The following is a 17,123-nucleotide window of genomic DNA, read 5'->3' on the forward strand; positions in this document are numbered from 1 at the left end:
GAATTATTGCCAGGTAGCCCTCCTGAGGATTCTCCACGAGCCCCAGGGAAGGTGAACCTTGCAGGGATTAAGACTAAGGCCCCGACCATAGCACTGACCCTTGGGAGGACCAGGTAACCATACTCAGAAGAGAGGCTGTTACGTAGACAAGCCCACCTCAGCTCCAGACCGCAGACATCTAAGCACTGACATTCAGATGCAGGCAAGGAGCTTCCCAGTACTGAGGCCAGGCCGGGTCTCTACCCAGGTCCCCATAGTCCTAGCGTACACAGAACATGGTCAGATCTAAATCTTCTTATTATAGACAACACATGGTCAGCTCTAAACATAATCAGTAGACAGGACATGCAGAGGTCTAAATCTACCATGTAGACAGAACTTGATCATGTTTAAACTAGCTTAGGGCTGATCTCATAGGAGGTACAGATCACAAACATGGGTCTCTCATCTTTGGACACCCACATCAGGAAACTGAACAAAATCTTTGTCATTAAACATTTCAACAGGCAAAACAGAAATGTTCCCAGTTTCTCTGGCCACCTGATGGTCAGGATCCACGGGCGAGCCACGAACTTCTTAGAGTGCAGCCCAGTCTGCTGCCAGGACAGACAAGAAGTGGCCTGATTCCAGCCTCCCAGGCTTCCAGAAGGAGGCAGCCACACTGGAAGCCCAGGCAAGAGAGTCCTGCATGGTCCGGGCCGGGAGATCCGGTCTGTCCATTCCGCTGGCCGATTCCGGGCGGGGCGCTCAGGGCCGCTGAGAGCCCTGCACTCCGGTCCTGCTTCCTTGCAGCGTGTGCGTGTGCGTGTGCGTGTGCGTGTGTAGAGGGGGCGGAGGCTGACGGCTCCCATGGCTCCCGTCCCGGGCACCGCGCTGTCTTCGAGAGGAGGCACGGGGAGAGGTAGGGGCACAGAAGCCGTTGGAGAGGAGAACCCACCGCGGAACTCCTTGCACACTGGCTTGCCCCACCCGGAGACCCGCCTGCCCATCGTGGGCCGAATGTCACCCCCCAGCCCCCCACCCCCGAGGGCAGGGTGCCTGCTCTTTCAACAGCACAGGGTCTCTCATGAAGGAGACCCAGTGGGGACTGTCACCCCCCCACTCCTGATGCTCTGTTTGGGGAGAATGAACCCCCTTGACTGGGCGATGGGACCCTGTGAGGAAAGAGGTGGCAGCCCCATCCAAGTCGGGGCCTGGCTGAGAGATGGGAACACAGGAGCCAAGTGCAGGGCCTGGGAGGGGCACCCCCAGCCTTGGCCGGGCTCACCAACGGTGACATTGTAGCTTTAGAGGATCTGGGGCAGGTGACTGAATATAATGGGGGTCTAAACTGGACACTGAATGGGGCTTAAAGAAGGTGTGAAGGATGTTACTGAGACAGTGAGTCATTGGAAGACAGACTCTGTGTCAGGACATCCTACTCCATCCATTTAAATCCCTGAGATCTGTGACCTTTACGTGGCTATGCAGGATTGTTAGAGCAGCTGAGTGTGGATATATCTGGGGCACAATTCAGTTTGCAGCCAACTTGCAAGTGGTTCCAGCAAACACACAGGTGTGCGCACAGGCAGGCACAGCACACACACAAACATATGCACGTGCACAGCACAAATATATTCACACACTAGCATGTGAACACACATGCACGCATATGCCCATGCACACACTAACGCGTGCAAGTGCACATACCTATGCACATGCACAGCACATGTATGCAAACAGGCACATGCACACGCATAGCACACACACGGGGAATAAAGTGAATCCGTAAAGCATTAATTCCTGAACACAAGTGAAGCTGACATGTATTTTTCCCTTTTCTTAGCTTTGATGTTTTTCACAATAAAAAGTTTAAGAAAAAAGTTAATGGCAAATGACTTTTGATTCATAGGACTTTCTGACGTTATTCCACAAATATTATGACAGGAGAAATGAATGTAGATGTTACATGTGTCCACTAATGGATGAATGGAGAAGAAAAACACGGCCCATCAATACAAGGGAATGCTATTCAGCCTAAAAAGGAAGGCAATTCTGACACAGGCTGCAGCAGGGATGAACCTTGAGGGCATTATGCTCAGTGATGTAAGCTAGACACAAAAAAACAAACAGTGCTTGATCCACTCATACAAGGTCCCTATAGCAGTCGGAAACATAGAGACATAATGTAGGATGTTGAGTGCTGGGGGCTGAGGGAGGGACAATGGGGGGGTGAGTGTTTAATGGGGACTGTTTCAATTTTGAAAGATGAAAAAGTACTGGAGGACGATGGAGGACAGATTTGCACAAGAGTGAGAATCATTTCTTGACCCTGAAATGTGCACTTAAAAATGGTTAAGATAGTAAATTTTATGTTATGTGTATTTGACCACAATTTTTAAAACTTTTTAAAAAACAACAGGAAATAGTCCATGAATACCACAAGATGCACAACTTCACTAACAACCGACGGATTAAAACCATAAGAAAAATACTGTGCATACATCTACCAGAATGGCAGACATGAAAGACATAGTATCAAATATCAGCAGGATGTGGAGCAATGGAAAGCCTGGTACGCAGCGGGGGGATGCAACCACTTCTGAAACAATCGGGCCTCAGATAGCGAAGTCCGTGCACACAGACCCACAGTGCTCCTCCCAGTTGAACACAAACCCACCAGCCCTGCACCAGGACACACGGACATGGACTCGCAGCCACAGGAGCCAAACCTGAAAGAACCTGAAGGCCATCACAGGCGGATGCAGAAATGAACCATGCACGCTCCTATGAAGGACTATTCCACAGCAACGGAGTACATTTTGTTTAAAGGTAGTAAAACTATAAAAATTATTTTAAAAAAAAACTATATTCACAAGATGAAAGAATCTATAATTCTGGCGCCTAGGGATTGTCGAATGCTCCTAAAAATAGATTGTTGTGGAAATGTTTATTATAAGGAAATTGACATATTCTCTAGGAAGGACAGGGTGAATGGGCCTGCTACATTTTCTACATTGAAGACATATACAGGTTTTGATTTTACTTCTGTTAAATCAAGTGGGGCTTCATTGGATTTCTGCTACTGTGGAGATAATCAAATTCTGGGTAGGGGTCAGGAGAAAATTAGTCATAGGTGTTCTTGTGTAATAATTACTGTTGAAAGTGTAAATGGTCCATTTATCAGTAAGACTGAGAATAGAATAACTGCTATATTACTTCATATGAGATTGTCTGTGCTACTGTCCCTAGAGCTCCAGTGAGTGAGTATTTTGAATGTGAAGTTCATCCGGATCTGAGGATGGAATAAATGGCTAGGTGTGATATGGCTAATATAAATAATATGCCTACATTTATATTAATTAGTGGATAAGATATGGGAAGAGGAATTCATGCTGTGAGAGCCAGGGTTAACGCAAGCATTGGGGCCATAATATATAAATTGATGATGTTGATGGACATAGTGGTTCTTTAATAAGTAATTTGAATGCCTCAGCAATGAGTTGTAATAACCCATGGGGGCTGATGATTTTGGGCCCTTTCTGGATTTGTACATAGCCTAGGATTTTCCATTTAGTTAATATGAGGAATGCTATGGTGAATGAAATTGGGCAATTTGTGAAAGAATGTTGATTATAAACATATTCTTAGGAAGAGGACTTGAACCAGTGCAGATAAAGGTTTCAGTTTTACATAATTACTGGGCTCTGCCACCGTAACAAGCCCTGTTCTACAGTAGGGTATGTATAAATTAATTGAATGTAGATTATATCATCATTTAGTTTGAAGACATTTTGTAAAGTAAGCCGTATTGCTCTTGTCCTTTCATACTGGAAGAAATCTGCAATAGACAGAAACCAACCAGGATGACTCGTCTGAACTCAGATCACGTGAGACTTTAATCGTTCAACAAACAGACAATTAATAGCAATTATACCATTGAAATGTCGTGATCCAGCATCAAGGTCATAAACCATATTGCCGATATGAGCTCCAGAATACAATTACACTGTTATCCCTAGTAAAACTCGTTCCGTTGATCAGTGTTTTAGAAGAACAGGTGATAAAGTGTTTTGACTAGCTGGTCTAAATTTTAATCACTCAGAGGTGGTTTTATTCTGCAAAAAATAAATGGCGCACGGGCTCAAGGTGCACCGGATTCAGTAGTTGTGGTGCACAGGCTCAGTAGTTGTGGCCCACTGGCTTAGTTGCTCCGTGGCACGTGAGATCTTCCTGGACCGGGGATCGAACCTGTGTCCCCTGCATTGGCAGGTGAATTCTTAACCACTGCATCACCAGGGAAGTCCCAGAATCGCAGTCTCCCTTTTAATATACCTTAAGCCCAAAGAATCCGTGGAAAATTGTTACAGAAAATAAGACAATAAAATATTGTAAGGACTATAACAGAAGCATGTAGTACACAGTTCATATAGACAGATCCCAAGCAGTTACAAAGTATATTAAAAGGGAGGCTGCAATTTTAAAAGAATAAGATAAATTATACCCACAAACTCCCAATCTTTCCTGAAACGTTGCAATCTGAAACCCTATTGTAGGAAGCAGAAGATTCCAGGAGACATTCTACAAATGAAGGACTCTAAACCCTGTGGTTGGATAAGGAATTCTGGAAGGAAGGTATCCTCACCCAAGGAGAGCAGGTTCCTATACATCTCTAACATCACATCCCTGTACAATTCCCATTGATCTTGGTCCAGACATTCTCACTCCTCTTGAGAGAGATCTATGGCCGTGTCCTGGAATGTCAGCAGTCCCTGAAATTAAAAGTACACATGCCATGTGGCCACGGGAAGAGTTCATAATGTGACCCAAGAAGAAAACAGCAAATTAAGAGAACTGGTTTTAATTTAGAAGAGTGTCTCCAATTTTCCACTAATATATATATATATATATATACATGTATATATATATATATATATATATATTTTTTTTTTTTTTTTTTTTTTTTTTACAAAGTAACTTTCTCTACCTTATTTCTAACTACAAGAAAAGAGTATGGCATGTGATCCACAAAACCAGTATAGAGACTATACTTATCTGGAAAAGAAATGATAAAATGATGGTTTCAACACAGGCATATGCATTTTTGAGTGTTTTATTTATATCAAACTGGATAAAATGTGTGTATTTCTCAGACAGAAAAGACATGTCGAGGTAGAAATGTACCTTTCAACTATTCATGGGTACACAAGTACACTGGGGAGATTGTAAAAGTGCAGATTGTGATTCAGTAGGTCCGGTGGGCCTGAGTTCTATTTTTTTAACAAGCTCATTTTTAACTAGTGATGCCACAGTCTCTGATTCATTAACCACAATTGTGAATAGCAGAGACATAATTAGAAAGGTAAAAATTCATATTTAATTTTGAACTTAAAGTGTTTTCTGGATTTTAGACCTTTAATAGGATAGTAAGCACAGCAGCGACAATCATTTGTGAAAATTTACTATAGACCGTGTATCTTTCTAACATTTTTGTGTAGGATTCCAGGAAAAAGGCCTGGGCTGCGGTCACAGTGGGCGTGGCCCCCAGGCCGGGCCGCCCCTCCAGGACCCCCGACGGGGCCCTGCGCTCCTGGCGGCTCCCTCCCCCGCCGCCCCGCTCCCTCCCGGAAGGCCTCGGGGCAGAGCGGTCCCACCCACCGCGCGCTGAACAGAGCCCGCGTTTCCGCAGAGCTGGAACTCCCGGCTCGGGGTCTCTTCCCTCCGCCGTCACGGAACTGCCCTGGAGCCCGAGGGGAGGGCGACCTCACTGAGGCTGCCGGCTCTGGAGGTGCCCCGGCGGCCGAAGCCGTGACAGTCGCGGGGACGGCGGGCCGGGTAAGTGAGCGCCGACCCTCCACCTGGTACGGTGCCCGGGCGGCAGCGCAAGACCAGCTTCTGAGGGGCAGGGGTTCGCTGCCACCCGCCGCTGCTGTGCAGGAAGAGCGGCCCCCAGCGTCTGGTCCCGGGGAACGTCGGTCCCTCCTCTCGCCCCTGCCCTCGGCCTGGCTCGCGAGGCCTGGTGGGTGTGGGGAGGGGGTCGGCCTGAGCGTCCTGAGGGGAAACGGGGCAAGGGAGGCGCAGGGTCCGGCTGCAGCGTCAGCGCCCCTCCTGCCGACTGCGGGGAAAGCGGCCGAAAACTCCTCCCGAGGCGCGCAGGCCCCTTATTCAGCCGAGTCCCTCTGCGCTCCTTCCTCCCTGAGCTAAAGTACCGGGGGGGGGAGGGGACAGGGCAGGGGACTGGCGCAGGTAATGGGGAACATCAAAAGGTGATTGTAAACTAAGGAAAACCAGCTCTCCCAAGGTGAGGAATGCGGCGCTTTTCTTTGTATGGGCTCACTGAAATCCTTCCTTTGTTATGCACCTCAGCTCTCTGGGGCCTGCATTCTGTATTTGCATATCCTGAGTGCCTCAGGGCCCGCCGGCTCACATTGGAGGGCTGCACGTGCTGAAGACTGTGACATCCGTTGTTTACTGATATGGCAAGAAATATTCCATTTCTCACAGGCTTGAGGGGCAGACAGTGAAAAATAGTCGGAGAATCTCACTCGGCATGTACTTTGGTTTACATATAGATAACATTTATACTTAACTGTGCTAATAGAGGTTCTCAAGTCCAATCAACTTGTACTACTGCCCTCTATGTATCAATTTCATCAATATCACAAGATAAATGCCTATAGAATTGACTTAATCCATTTAAATAGGATAATGATTTTTAAAGGAAACATAATAGAAATATAACAACAAAACCTTTACCACTAAAGCCTGGGTCTGGAACAACCTAAATAAATGTTCCATTGTTAAAATATTGAAAGATGTATTCAATAGAAATATCAACAAAAATGACAAATAATAAGGGCAGCAGAATGTTGAAATGTTCTATCTTTATCATTAAAGTGGCAGAAAACCATTTATTAGTAGGCACTGGGGGCAGAAGATGCCTGATTTTATATCTTTGTCATATTTGTGCAGTTGTTTCGACAAGTAACTTAAAGACAAAATGGAAAAACAAGGAGGTTTGTGCCTGAGATCATGTTGATGTGAAACCAGGGATGGCCACCTTGTGCCAGGTGAGTTAAGTTTACCTGGCAGGTAGACCGCAGAGCTCCTGGGAAGCAAGGGTTGGAATTTTTCTGCTGGGTGCCCCTTAGGTTCTGTGACTTGATTGATTGTGAGTCATGTTTCGGGAAAGACCTGATCACAGGAAAAGGGTGGGAATAGAGTGATTTGGGGAGCAGCTAACAACATTCATCACAGCTCACGGCCTGAATGAATTTTAAAGAAACAGGAAAACAAATGCTTCTTATGGAATCAGAGAATGTGAGGGCTGGACAATCCCAGAAAATGAGGAACATCCATCCCATTTTACAGATGAGAAAAGAGAGACCCAGCAAGGTGAAATCCCTCACCCAAGTTGCACCCGTCTCTCCTCCCCACTACATGGTTCATGAAAGCAGGACTCTTCCTGTCTTGATCACTGCTGAACCCCAAAAAGGGCCAGGCATCTAGCAGCTGCTCCAAAAATTTTGGTTGACTATAGGAACAATGCTATTTCTTTCTTTCTCACTCTTATTCAGGATTGTGCCAAGAACTCCCCAGGTTGCAATGTAATTCGATAAATGTAAATATTAATTGAGTTTTGTTGTGATGAGGACTTAGGCTTTGAAGGTAACAGACTTGGTTCAGATCTTGGTTCTGCCACTCAATAGCTGTTTGGCTTTGGGAAAATTACTAAAGCTCTCTGAGATTATTTCCTCCTTTGTAAAGTGGGGATAAATCTATCTGAGCCAGCGGAGCAACTGCATGAGAGATGTGCACTAAATATTGGTCTTTCTCACTCTCCCACGCCATCTCTCTGTTCTTCCCAGGGAAGCTGTACAGAAGGATATAGTACTTTTTTTAAAAAAATTATTTATTTATTTATTTATTTATTTATTTTTGGCTGCGTTGGGTCTTCGTTGCTATGAGCGGGCTTTCTCTAGTTGCGGTGAGCCGGGGCTACTCTTTGTTGCGGTGCGCGGGCTTCTCATTGCGGTGGCTTCTCTTGCTGCGCTTGTTGTGGAGCACGGGCTCTAGGCGCACGTGCTTCAGTAGTTGTGACCTGCAGGCTCAGTAGTTGTGGCGCATGGGCTTAGCTGCTCCGCGGCATTTGGGATCTTCCCTGACCAGGGCTCGAACCCATGTCCCCTGTCTTGGCAGGCAGATTCTTAAGCACTGCGCCACCAGGGAAGTCCGATATAGTACTTTTTTTTTTTTAACATCTTTATTGGAGTATAATTGCTTTACAATGGTGTGTTAGTTTCTGCTATATAACAAAGTGAATCAGTTATACATATACATATGTTCCCATATCTCTTCCCTCTTCCATCTCCATCCCTCCCACCCACCCTCCCTATCCCAACCCTCTAGGTGATCACAAACCACCGAGCTGATCTCCCTGTGCTATGTGGCTGCTTCCCACTAGCTATCCATTTTACGTTTGGTAGTGTATATATGTCCATGCCACTCTCTCACTTTGTCACAGCTTACCCTTCACCCTCCCCATATCCTCAAGTCCATTCTCTAGTTGGTCTGTGTCTTTATTCCCGTCTTACCCCTAAGTTCTTCATGACCTTTTTTAATTTTTAAATTTTTTTTTTTTTAGATTCCATATATATGTGTTAGCATACGGTATTTGTTTTTCTCTTTCTGACTTCCTTCACTCTGTATGACAGACTCTAGGTCCATCCACCTCACTACAAATATCTCAATTTTGTTTCCTTTTATGGCTGAGTAATATTCCATTGTATATATGTGCCACATCTTCTTTATCCATTCATCCGATGAGGGACACTTAGGTTGCTTCCATGTCCTGGCTATTGTAAATAGAGCTGCAATGAACATTTTGGTACATGACTCTTTTTGAATTATGGTTTTCTCAGGGTATATGCCCAGTAGTGGGATTGCTGGGTCGTATGGTAGTTCTCTTTTTAGTTTTTTAAGGAACCTCCATACTGTTCTCCATAGTGGCTGTATCAATTTACATTCCCGCCAGCAGTGCAAGAGTGTTCCCTTTTCTCCACTCCCGATATAGTACATTTTAAGGAGGGGTTTTAACTTATTTCAGATAGTGTACATTTTTCTTGTAGAAAAGAGTATTCCACTATAGAAACATAAACATACAAAACCACTACAAATGCAGTATTCTATGGGTTAGGTATTATCCGTCACATTTTATAAGTAACTGGGCAAATGCCAAAGCACTAGGTACTGGGGAGTAAGAAGACTCAAATCTGGGGTGCCCCCCACCCCAATTTCAAGAGCAGGGTGTGTTTTTCAAATCCATGTTTCATCTGGTCTTTGTTTCTCATCCATCCTCTGTGTCTGCCTTTCTTAAGAAGGCTCAGATCCTCGGCTTTCACACCCTCCCGGCTGGCTGTGCCCCAGCTCCCGGCCTGGAACCTCTGCGTGCCTGGGTGTGCCTGCTCCCCCTGTGCATCACCAGCTTGGCCAGGGAGCTGCTGTATCGTGCACTGCTTGCTGTACCCAGAGTACCTGGACCCTTCTGGTACATGAAGTGCACCCTCCTCACCACGTGTGCAGCCCATCCCCTTACCTTATATCCTGCCTCTAAGCCAGGCTTGGGGGTGACTACAGTGTGCATTCAGCTGTGTGAGGTGCTGGGATCAAAGTGAAGTTCCCAACTTTTGAAGTTGCAGGCTTGAGGGGCACACAGTGATTTCGAGTCGGGTCACCTGACTTAAAGGGGGGACTGATTGATTTAAAGCCAAGGCAGCTGACTTAAAGCCTGCGTCCCTCAGCTGCAGGACGAGACCAACTTTGGCGGTGCACGGGTTCGCTCCAAGGCAGCACTGCTGTTCAGGAAGAGCTTCCAGTAGCGCCTTAGTGCAGGGAGACTTGCTCCGTTGTCTTGCCCCTGCCCTCAGAGGGGGGCCACCTGCTCTTCTGGAGAATCAGGGAGGGGGAAGTGCAGAGTCCCGGCTGGAGTTGCGGCACCCCTTGTCTGATGGCAGGGAAGGGGGGGCGGGGCTGTGTGGTGTCCTGGGGCTGGACTCAGCAGGTCGACTCAGCCTCTCAGCCTCCTAACCTCCCCCCCCCCCCACACACACACACTCCACAAGAGTTTCCAATAATATGTAATTGCGCCTTAGGTTCTTGGTCTTCAAACTCATCCCCAGGCTCCCAGGTCCCTTGATTCAGCCAATTCCTCTGTGCTCTTTCTTCTATTAGATACAGTCCCAGAGGGAGGGGCTGGGGGATGGGACTGGAGGGATGCCGGCAGCACTGGCCTCAGCTGACTAAAGAGATCCGGGGCCTGCGCTATCACACATGTGCGAGGACCCTTAAGGCAGAATCGAGGGGGCCAGTTAGAGGCAGTCCTTGCTGCCTCAAGTGAGTATGGATCACCGTCGGGTGGGGAGCACGCTGACCCCTGAGAAGTACTGTTAGGAGGATGTGTTCCTCCCTCGGCTTCAAGGACGTGGGTGGGCTTCAGGGCTCCAGTTCCCCTCCAGGCCTCCAGGTCCGACTGCACCGCAGCGGCCTTGCAGACCCGCCTTCCTGTCCCAGAACTTGCCAGGCTCCAGGAAGAATCCAGACTGCAGAGATGGTGCCTGAGCGCTCCAGCTTGAGAAGTGCTGTCCCTGGGGACCCAACAGTGGAGGGAGGGAGGGTGAAGGGAGTAGGGGTGTGGGGTAGGGAGGGGTGGCTGCCCTGGGAGACGTTGAGAGAGAAATATCGCCCCCCACAACCCCTGCCCCTGCAACTGACCCATTGATGCCATAGGATCTCAGGGTCATTTAGTCAGAGATGCCTCTGCTTCTTTACTCCTGTGTTCAAAACGATGCAAAACCAACTCTTCATCCTCTTGCTGCCTTGCCAGGACTTGTAAAGCACTGTTCTTTTGAAGCACTCGTTCCCTAAACTGCAGTTTGGAGCTGTCCCAGCTATTTAAAAGTGTTCTCCTTAAACTGAGACTAAATCCTACTCTTTTGGAAAAACGGCCTTCACTTCATTGGAGATCGTCTTTTCTGCCCATTCCTTCCTTCTACTGCCCTCTTAAGAACCCCTGTGCTCAACGAGCTTGGTGATTTATTTTTTGCTTGATGTCAAAAAGAAACCTTCCCCATGCACCCCAAAAAGCTTTCCTGGAACATAGGTGTTTCACAACCATGACGGTGTTTTGCAGTTAGTATACACTGGGTAGAGTGCCTAGCAATCCCTCCAAGAGCCAGAGGTGAGCAGACCTTTACTTATTTGATTGGAGGCCCTTCAAGTTTCGGAAGGTCCCATTCTTATGACCCAGCAGGTGAGACAGAGCCCTGGATGGCTGTGGCTGTGATTAGATAACTTCTGATGATTTTATTTCCCTTACTGAGCTGCTGCTTCTAGGTTAAATTCATTTTATTACCTGTCCATTTTTAAAGAAAGGCTGACAAAGTCACTGTAATAGGTCAGGAGTCTGAACTCAGGGTTGGTCAAAGGTACTCACAGGGAGGAAGGTGGATAAAAATAGGTGGGTAAAGTAGGAGGGTTGGCAAGTACAGCCAGGACGCCCGTGTTCATCGTGCATACTAATAAAGGCCAGAATCTCCTCATTTATCTCTGGTGGGAAGTTCTGATGGTTTCACAGGATCAAACTCAAATCATATTCAAACTAGGGGATTTCCCTGAGCATAAAAGGAAGTATCCGTCCCTAGCAGGAGTCGCTGCAGAGGAATAAAGACGCAGATGTAGAGAACGGACTTGAGGACACAGGGAGGGGGAAGGGTAAGCTGGGATGAAGTGAGAGAGTGGCATGGACATATATATACGCTACCAAAGGTGAAGTAGGATAGCTATTGGGAAGCAGCTGCATATAGCACAGGGAGATCAGCTCAGTGCTTTGTGACCACCTAGAGGGATGGGATAGGGAGGGTGGGAGGGAGACACAAGAGGGAGGGGATATGGGGATATATGTATACGAGTAGCTGATTCACTTTGTTATACAGCAGAAGCTAACACAACATGGTAAAGCAATTATACTCTAATAAAGATGTTAACAACAACAAAAACAAACCCCAAAAAACTAAGTCAATCAAGCCAACGGAGACATTGTATGTGTTTACAGTTCAAGAAATCCACAAGGGAATCCTTTATTCTGTATGCAACGAATGGTCCATTTGAAAAGAAAAAAACTTTCTAAAATGTTGTTTTTCCATTTATTGTTCAGAACATCATTTTTATACCTCTGCATTTCTTACTATTCAAAGCCAAGTCACGTGAGTTACACGGAAGCAGCTGATTGATTTAAAGTTGGGTCATGTGATTTAAAAACCAGTGGCAGTTGATTGATTTAAATCCCGGTCATATGACATGAGGAGGGGGTGCTAAAAACTGCTTTTTCATCTCTGGCTCAGAATATCATATTTACCTTGGTTTTTCTTATGATTTAGAAAACTTGAGCTGTCTCTCCTTGGAATCAACAGGAGAAAAATACAGTATTTCAGGTTCATTCTTGAAACCAACTTCTCATGGTTAAGGTGTATTGACTAAAAGATCTTCCTTCTTCAAGAGATTCCAAACCTCTGTAAGACACTTCATTGTAATTGGAGAAAAAAGAAGAATGAAATCAGGCCAGCAGCTGCAGGAGGCCAAGGCAGCCCCCAGGACTAGGGAAGGAGGAGGAGGAAGGGCTGAGAGTTGCCATTAGAGCAGACAACCTCCAGAGGGCGCTGAAGCACCGGCAGAGCCCACCTGCCACTCCCAGTTTGGCACTCCAGGGTCAGATTTGGGTTTGGAGATGGGGTTGCTGTAACCCTAAGGAGGTGAGCAGAGAGGAGGAGTTGATTACCGGTCTCCTCTGACTCTCTGGCCCAAATTGCCTGGCTTCACAGGGGGGACAGAGTTTTGCCTTCAGCAACTGTTGGGGCACTTCCAGGCTGGTCGGGTTGCCCATTGGCCCGACAGCCTGACAGGTCGACTGCGGTGTGACCGCCCTTTGTTACTCCAGAATCTGTACATCAGGAGGTGCATGGTTGCGGGAGCCCATTCACTGCCACCCCTCCCGCCCCCCCCCCCAAGGGGGATGGCACCTTCCCTAGCTGTACCCTATGATCACCAGGTACTTGAAATGAATGCAAGTTTTTTGACTTCAAGGAAAAGCTCACATAACCGCTTCTGCCTCATAATGTGTGGGATTTACTATAATGGAAGGACATTATAAAGAACAGGTAGAAAACTCACCTGTTGGTCTCCATGTAGGAGTTTATTTTGCATGAATCCCTCCTACATGAGTAGATAGCAGAGGTTTATTTTTGTTCCCGTGTGTGTAGTTGTGGCAGAGGATGTAGCTACGGTGATTTGAAGCCCTCAAAGAAATATTCTCAGAACTCTCAAGACTTCTCTTGAGTGGAACCGAAAGAGACCTGGAAAAGGAGGAAAAGAAAAGGAGGAGGGAGAACGAATGACTGTTTCTCAGTAAATTCACCTTCCTGGTTGATTGTTCTGTCTTCTCATTTCTTTTAACTTCTATGTATGTCTAATGGAATAATGTAGGAAGGCTGATTTTTATGCTTTAAAAGATTTTACATCACAAAGAAACTAGAAGTGGCTAACAGAACTTATTCAAATCAATTTTACATAGAGACATTGATATTAAATTTGTATACTAAAATGGGTTAATCCAAATTTTCTCTTTCTTTTTGAGTGAATATTTGTAACATATTTTTGTAGATAATAATTTATCCTAGATATACAAAATTGTGAGAATGGGTACCATTTTTTACCACTTAAATGATTTCTTCTAAATGAATAGATTGTACACTTTAAATGCCAATGTTGTGTCTTACATGCTGTTTTTTAATTCCTTGATTTCCAAAACTTGTGTTTATTTAATTGATTTCTATCTAATAATCTGTGTCTCCCCTTTATTGTTTCTTACCTTATATTTTATTGATCTATAGTTAATTTACATTATTATATTAGTTTCAGAGGTACAACATAGTGATTCATAAATGTTTAGGTCCTTCTCCATTTATAGTTATTATAAAAGAGTGGCTATATCCCCCATGCTATACAGTACATCACTGTAGATTATTGACTTTATACATAGTGGATTGTACCTCAAAATCTCCCACCACTATTTTGCTCCTCCACCCTATCTCTCCCTGCTGGTAACCACTAGTCTGTTCTTTAGTCTGTGAGTCTGTTTTTTTGTTGTTGTTGTTGTATTCTATTTTTTAGATGCCACGTGTAAATGATAACATACCATGCTTGTTTTCTCATAACATACCATGCTTTTTTTCTCATAACATGCCATGCTTGTTTTCTCTGCGGCTTATTTTACTAAGCATAATACCCTCCAAGTCCATCCATGTTCTTGCAAATGGCAACATTTCATTTTTTGCTGAAGTCATCATAAAAAATCTTTTCTATCCACTAACCTATTGATGAACACTTAGTTTGACTCTATATCTTGGCTATGGCAAATAACACTGTTATGAACATTGGTGTGCAGTTAGTTTTTTGAAACAGTGTTTTTGTTTTCTTCTGATATACCCAACAGTGAAATTGCTGGATATTATGGTAGTTCTATTTTTAGTTTTTTGTGGAACCTCCATTCTGCTTTCCACAGTAGCTGCACTACTTCACATTCACATCAAAAGTGTACAAGAGTTGCCCTTTCTCCACATCCTCACTAACCTTTGTTACTTGTGATCTTTTTGATGACAGCCATTCTGACAAGACTGAGGTGATATATCTCATAGTTTTGATTTGCATTTTACTGCCGATTAGCTATGTTTAGCATCTTTGTGAGTTCTGGCTGTCTATATGTATTTTTTCCTTGGAAAAATGTCTATTTAGGTCTTCTCATTTTTTTAAAAAGAGATTTTGGGTGTTTTTTTGATATTGAGTTGTATGTGCTGTTTCTGTAGTTTAGATATGAACCCTTGCTTGGTCATCTTTTTGGTGTTAACCTCTTATCATGTGCAAATATTGTCTCTCCTTCAGCAGGTTGTCTTTTCATTTTGTCTTTAGTTTCCTTTGCTGTGCAAAATCTTTTAAGTTTAGTGAAGTCCCATTTGTTTATTTTTGCTTTTGTCTCATTTGCCTTAGTAGACTGAACCTAAAACTGTTGCTATCATTTATGTTGAAGAATGTTCTATATTTTCCTCTAGGGGCTTTATGGTTTCTGGTCCTACATTTAGGTCTTTATTCAGTTTTGCGTTTATTTTATATATGGTGTGCTAAAATAATCTAATTTTATTCTTTTCCATGTAGCTGACCAGTTTTCCCAGTACCACCTATTGAAGAGACAGTTTTTTCTCCATATTGCCTGCTTTGCCATAAATCAATTAAATATAAGTGTGTGGGCTTATTTCTGGGGTCTCTATTCTATTCCAGTGATCTTTGTGTCTGTTTTTGCTCCAGTACGATTCTCTTTGATTACTGTCGCTTTGCAGTATAGTCTGAAGTCAAGGTGCGTGATGCCTCCAGCTCTGTTCTTTCTCAAGATTGTTTGGCTATTTGGGGTCTTTGTGTTTCTATACAAATTTTAAAATTACTTTTTCAAGTTCTGTGAAAATGCTTTGGTATTCTGATAGGGATTGCATTAAATCTGTAGATTGTCTTTGGTAGTATGGTTATTTTAACAGTATTAATTCTTCCAGTCCATGCACATGCTATATTTTTCCATCTTTTTGTGTTGCCTTCAACTTCTTTCACCAATGGCTGATAGATTTCTGAGCACATGTCTTTTACCTGCTTAGGTGTGTTTATTACTAGGTATCTTATTCTTTTTGATGTGATTGCCTATGGTATAGGGGTATATAGGGGTATGTGGCTTCAGCAGACACATGGTATAGTTTTCTTAATTTTTCTTTCTGACAGCTTTGAGTTTTGTTTTTCCTTCTTTTTCTAAGTCCGTCAGGTGTAATGTTAGGTTGTTTATTTGATATTTTTCTTGTTTCCTAAGAATAAGCTTGTATCACTATAACTTCCCCCTGTGAACTGCGTTGGCTGTGTCCCATAGATTTTGGATCATTGTGTGTTCATTTTCATTTGTCTTGGGTATTTTTAGAATCCCTCTTTAATTTCTTCAGTGTTCCTTTTTTCCCCTTTTATTCCCTTCATCTGTGATGTGAGGACTATCTTTAATATTATGTTTGGATTTCTTTCAGTTTTGTGTGTGTGTGTGTGTGTGTGTGTGTGTGTGTGTGTGTGTGTGTGATTATTTAATTTGCTGAGCTCTTAATTTCACATGGACACTAACCACCCTGCATTGTTACTCTGCTCCCCCACAGTTACTGAATTTGACCTTATATTTTACATCTACTTGTTTTGTGTGTCCCTTAACTTCTTATTGTGAATATAGATGATTTTATTGCTGTTTTCTTTCATCCTTCCTATTAGCTGTGTCCATGGTTGATTTACTACCTTTGTTGAATGTTTGCCTTAACCAATGAGGTTTTTCCTTTAGTAAGTTTCCTTTCCTAATTTTTATGTTTCAGTCGTGGCCTTTTCTTTTTCACTTAGAAAAGCCCCTTTAAGATTTCTCATAAAGCTGGTTTGGCGATGCTGAGCTCTTTTAGTTTTGCTTCTCTGTAAAACTTTAGCTCTCACCATCAAATCTGAAGGAGAGCCTTGCTGGGTAGAGTATTTTTGGTTATAGGCTTTTCCCTTTCATGACTTTAAATATACCATGCCACTCCCTTCTGGCATGCAGAGGTTATCCTGAAAAGTCAGCTGATAACTTTATGCAAGTTCCCATGTTTGTAACTTGTTGCTTTTCCTTTGCTCCTTTTAATAGTGTCATTTTATCTTTATTTTTTTGCCATTTTAATTACAATGAGTCTTGGTGTGGTCCTTGGGTTGATCCTGTTTTGGCCTTACTGTGTTTACCGGACTTGGATGTCTGTTTTCTTTCCCAGGTTACAGAAGTTTTCAGCTCTTATGTCTTCAGGTATGTTCTACACTGCTTTCTCTTTCCTTTTTGCTTCTGGGACCAGTATAATGCAAATATTAGTACACTTGATGTTGTTTCACAAGTCTGTTCAACTTTCCTCATTTCATTTTAATCTATTGTTTTACCGTTCATCTTCAGTGATTGCCAGTACTCTGTCCTTCAGTTTTCTGATTCATTCCTCTGTATCATTTAGTCTGCA

The 17,123-nt window shown here is 44.1% G+C and overlaps 1 protein-coding gene across 1 annotated transcript in view; it reads left to right on the plus strand.

Moving 5' to 3' along the window:
• Nucleotides 1–2,756: 2,756 nt before the first annotated feature.
• The window catches only part of LOC309628513 (uncharacterized protein), a gene marked incomplete at its 5' end in the record, with an annotated part of 107,817 nt that continues 93,450 nt past the window's right edge, over nt 2,757–17,123 (plus strand). The window contains 2 exons of the mRNA XM_082391606.1: nt 2,757–2,811; nt 5,411–5,814. Of these exons, the coding sequence (XP_082247732.1) occupies nt 2,757–2,811; nt 5,411–5,814 (459 nt within the window). The remainder of the gene's footprint in view (nt 2,812–5,410; nt 5,815–17,123) is intronic.

The sequence above is a fragment of the Balaenoptera borealis genome (assembly GCF_965194805.1).
Source record: "Balaenoptera borealis genome assembly, chromosome: 4".
Lineage (NCBI taxonomy): Eukaryota > Metazoa > Chordata > Mammalia > Artiodactyla > Balaenopteridae > Balaenoptera > Balaenoptera borealis.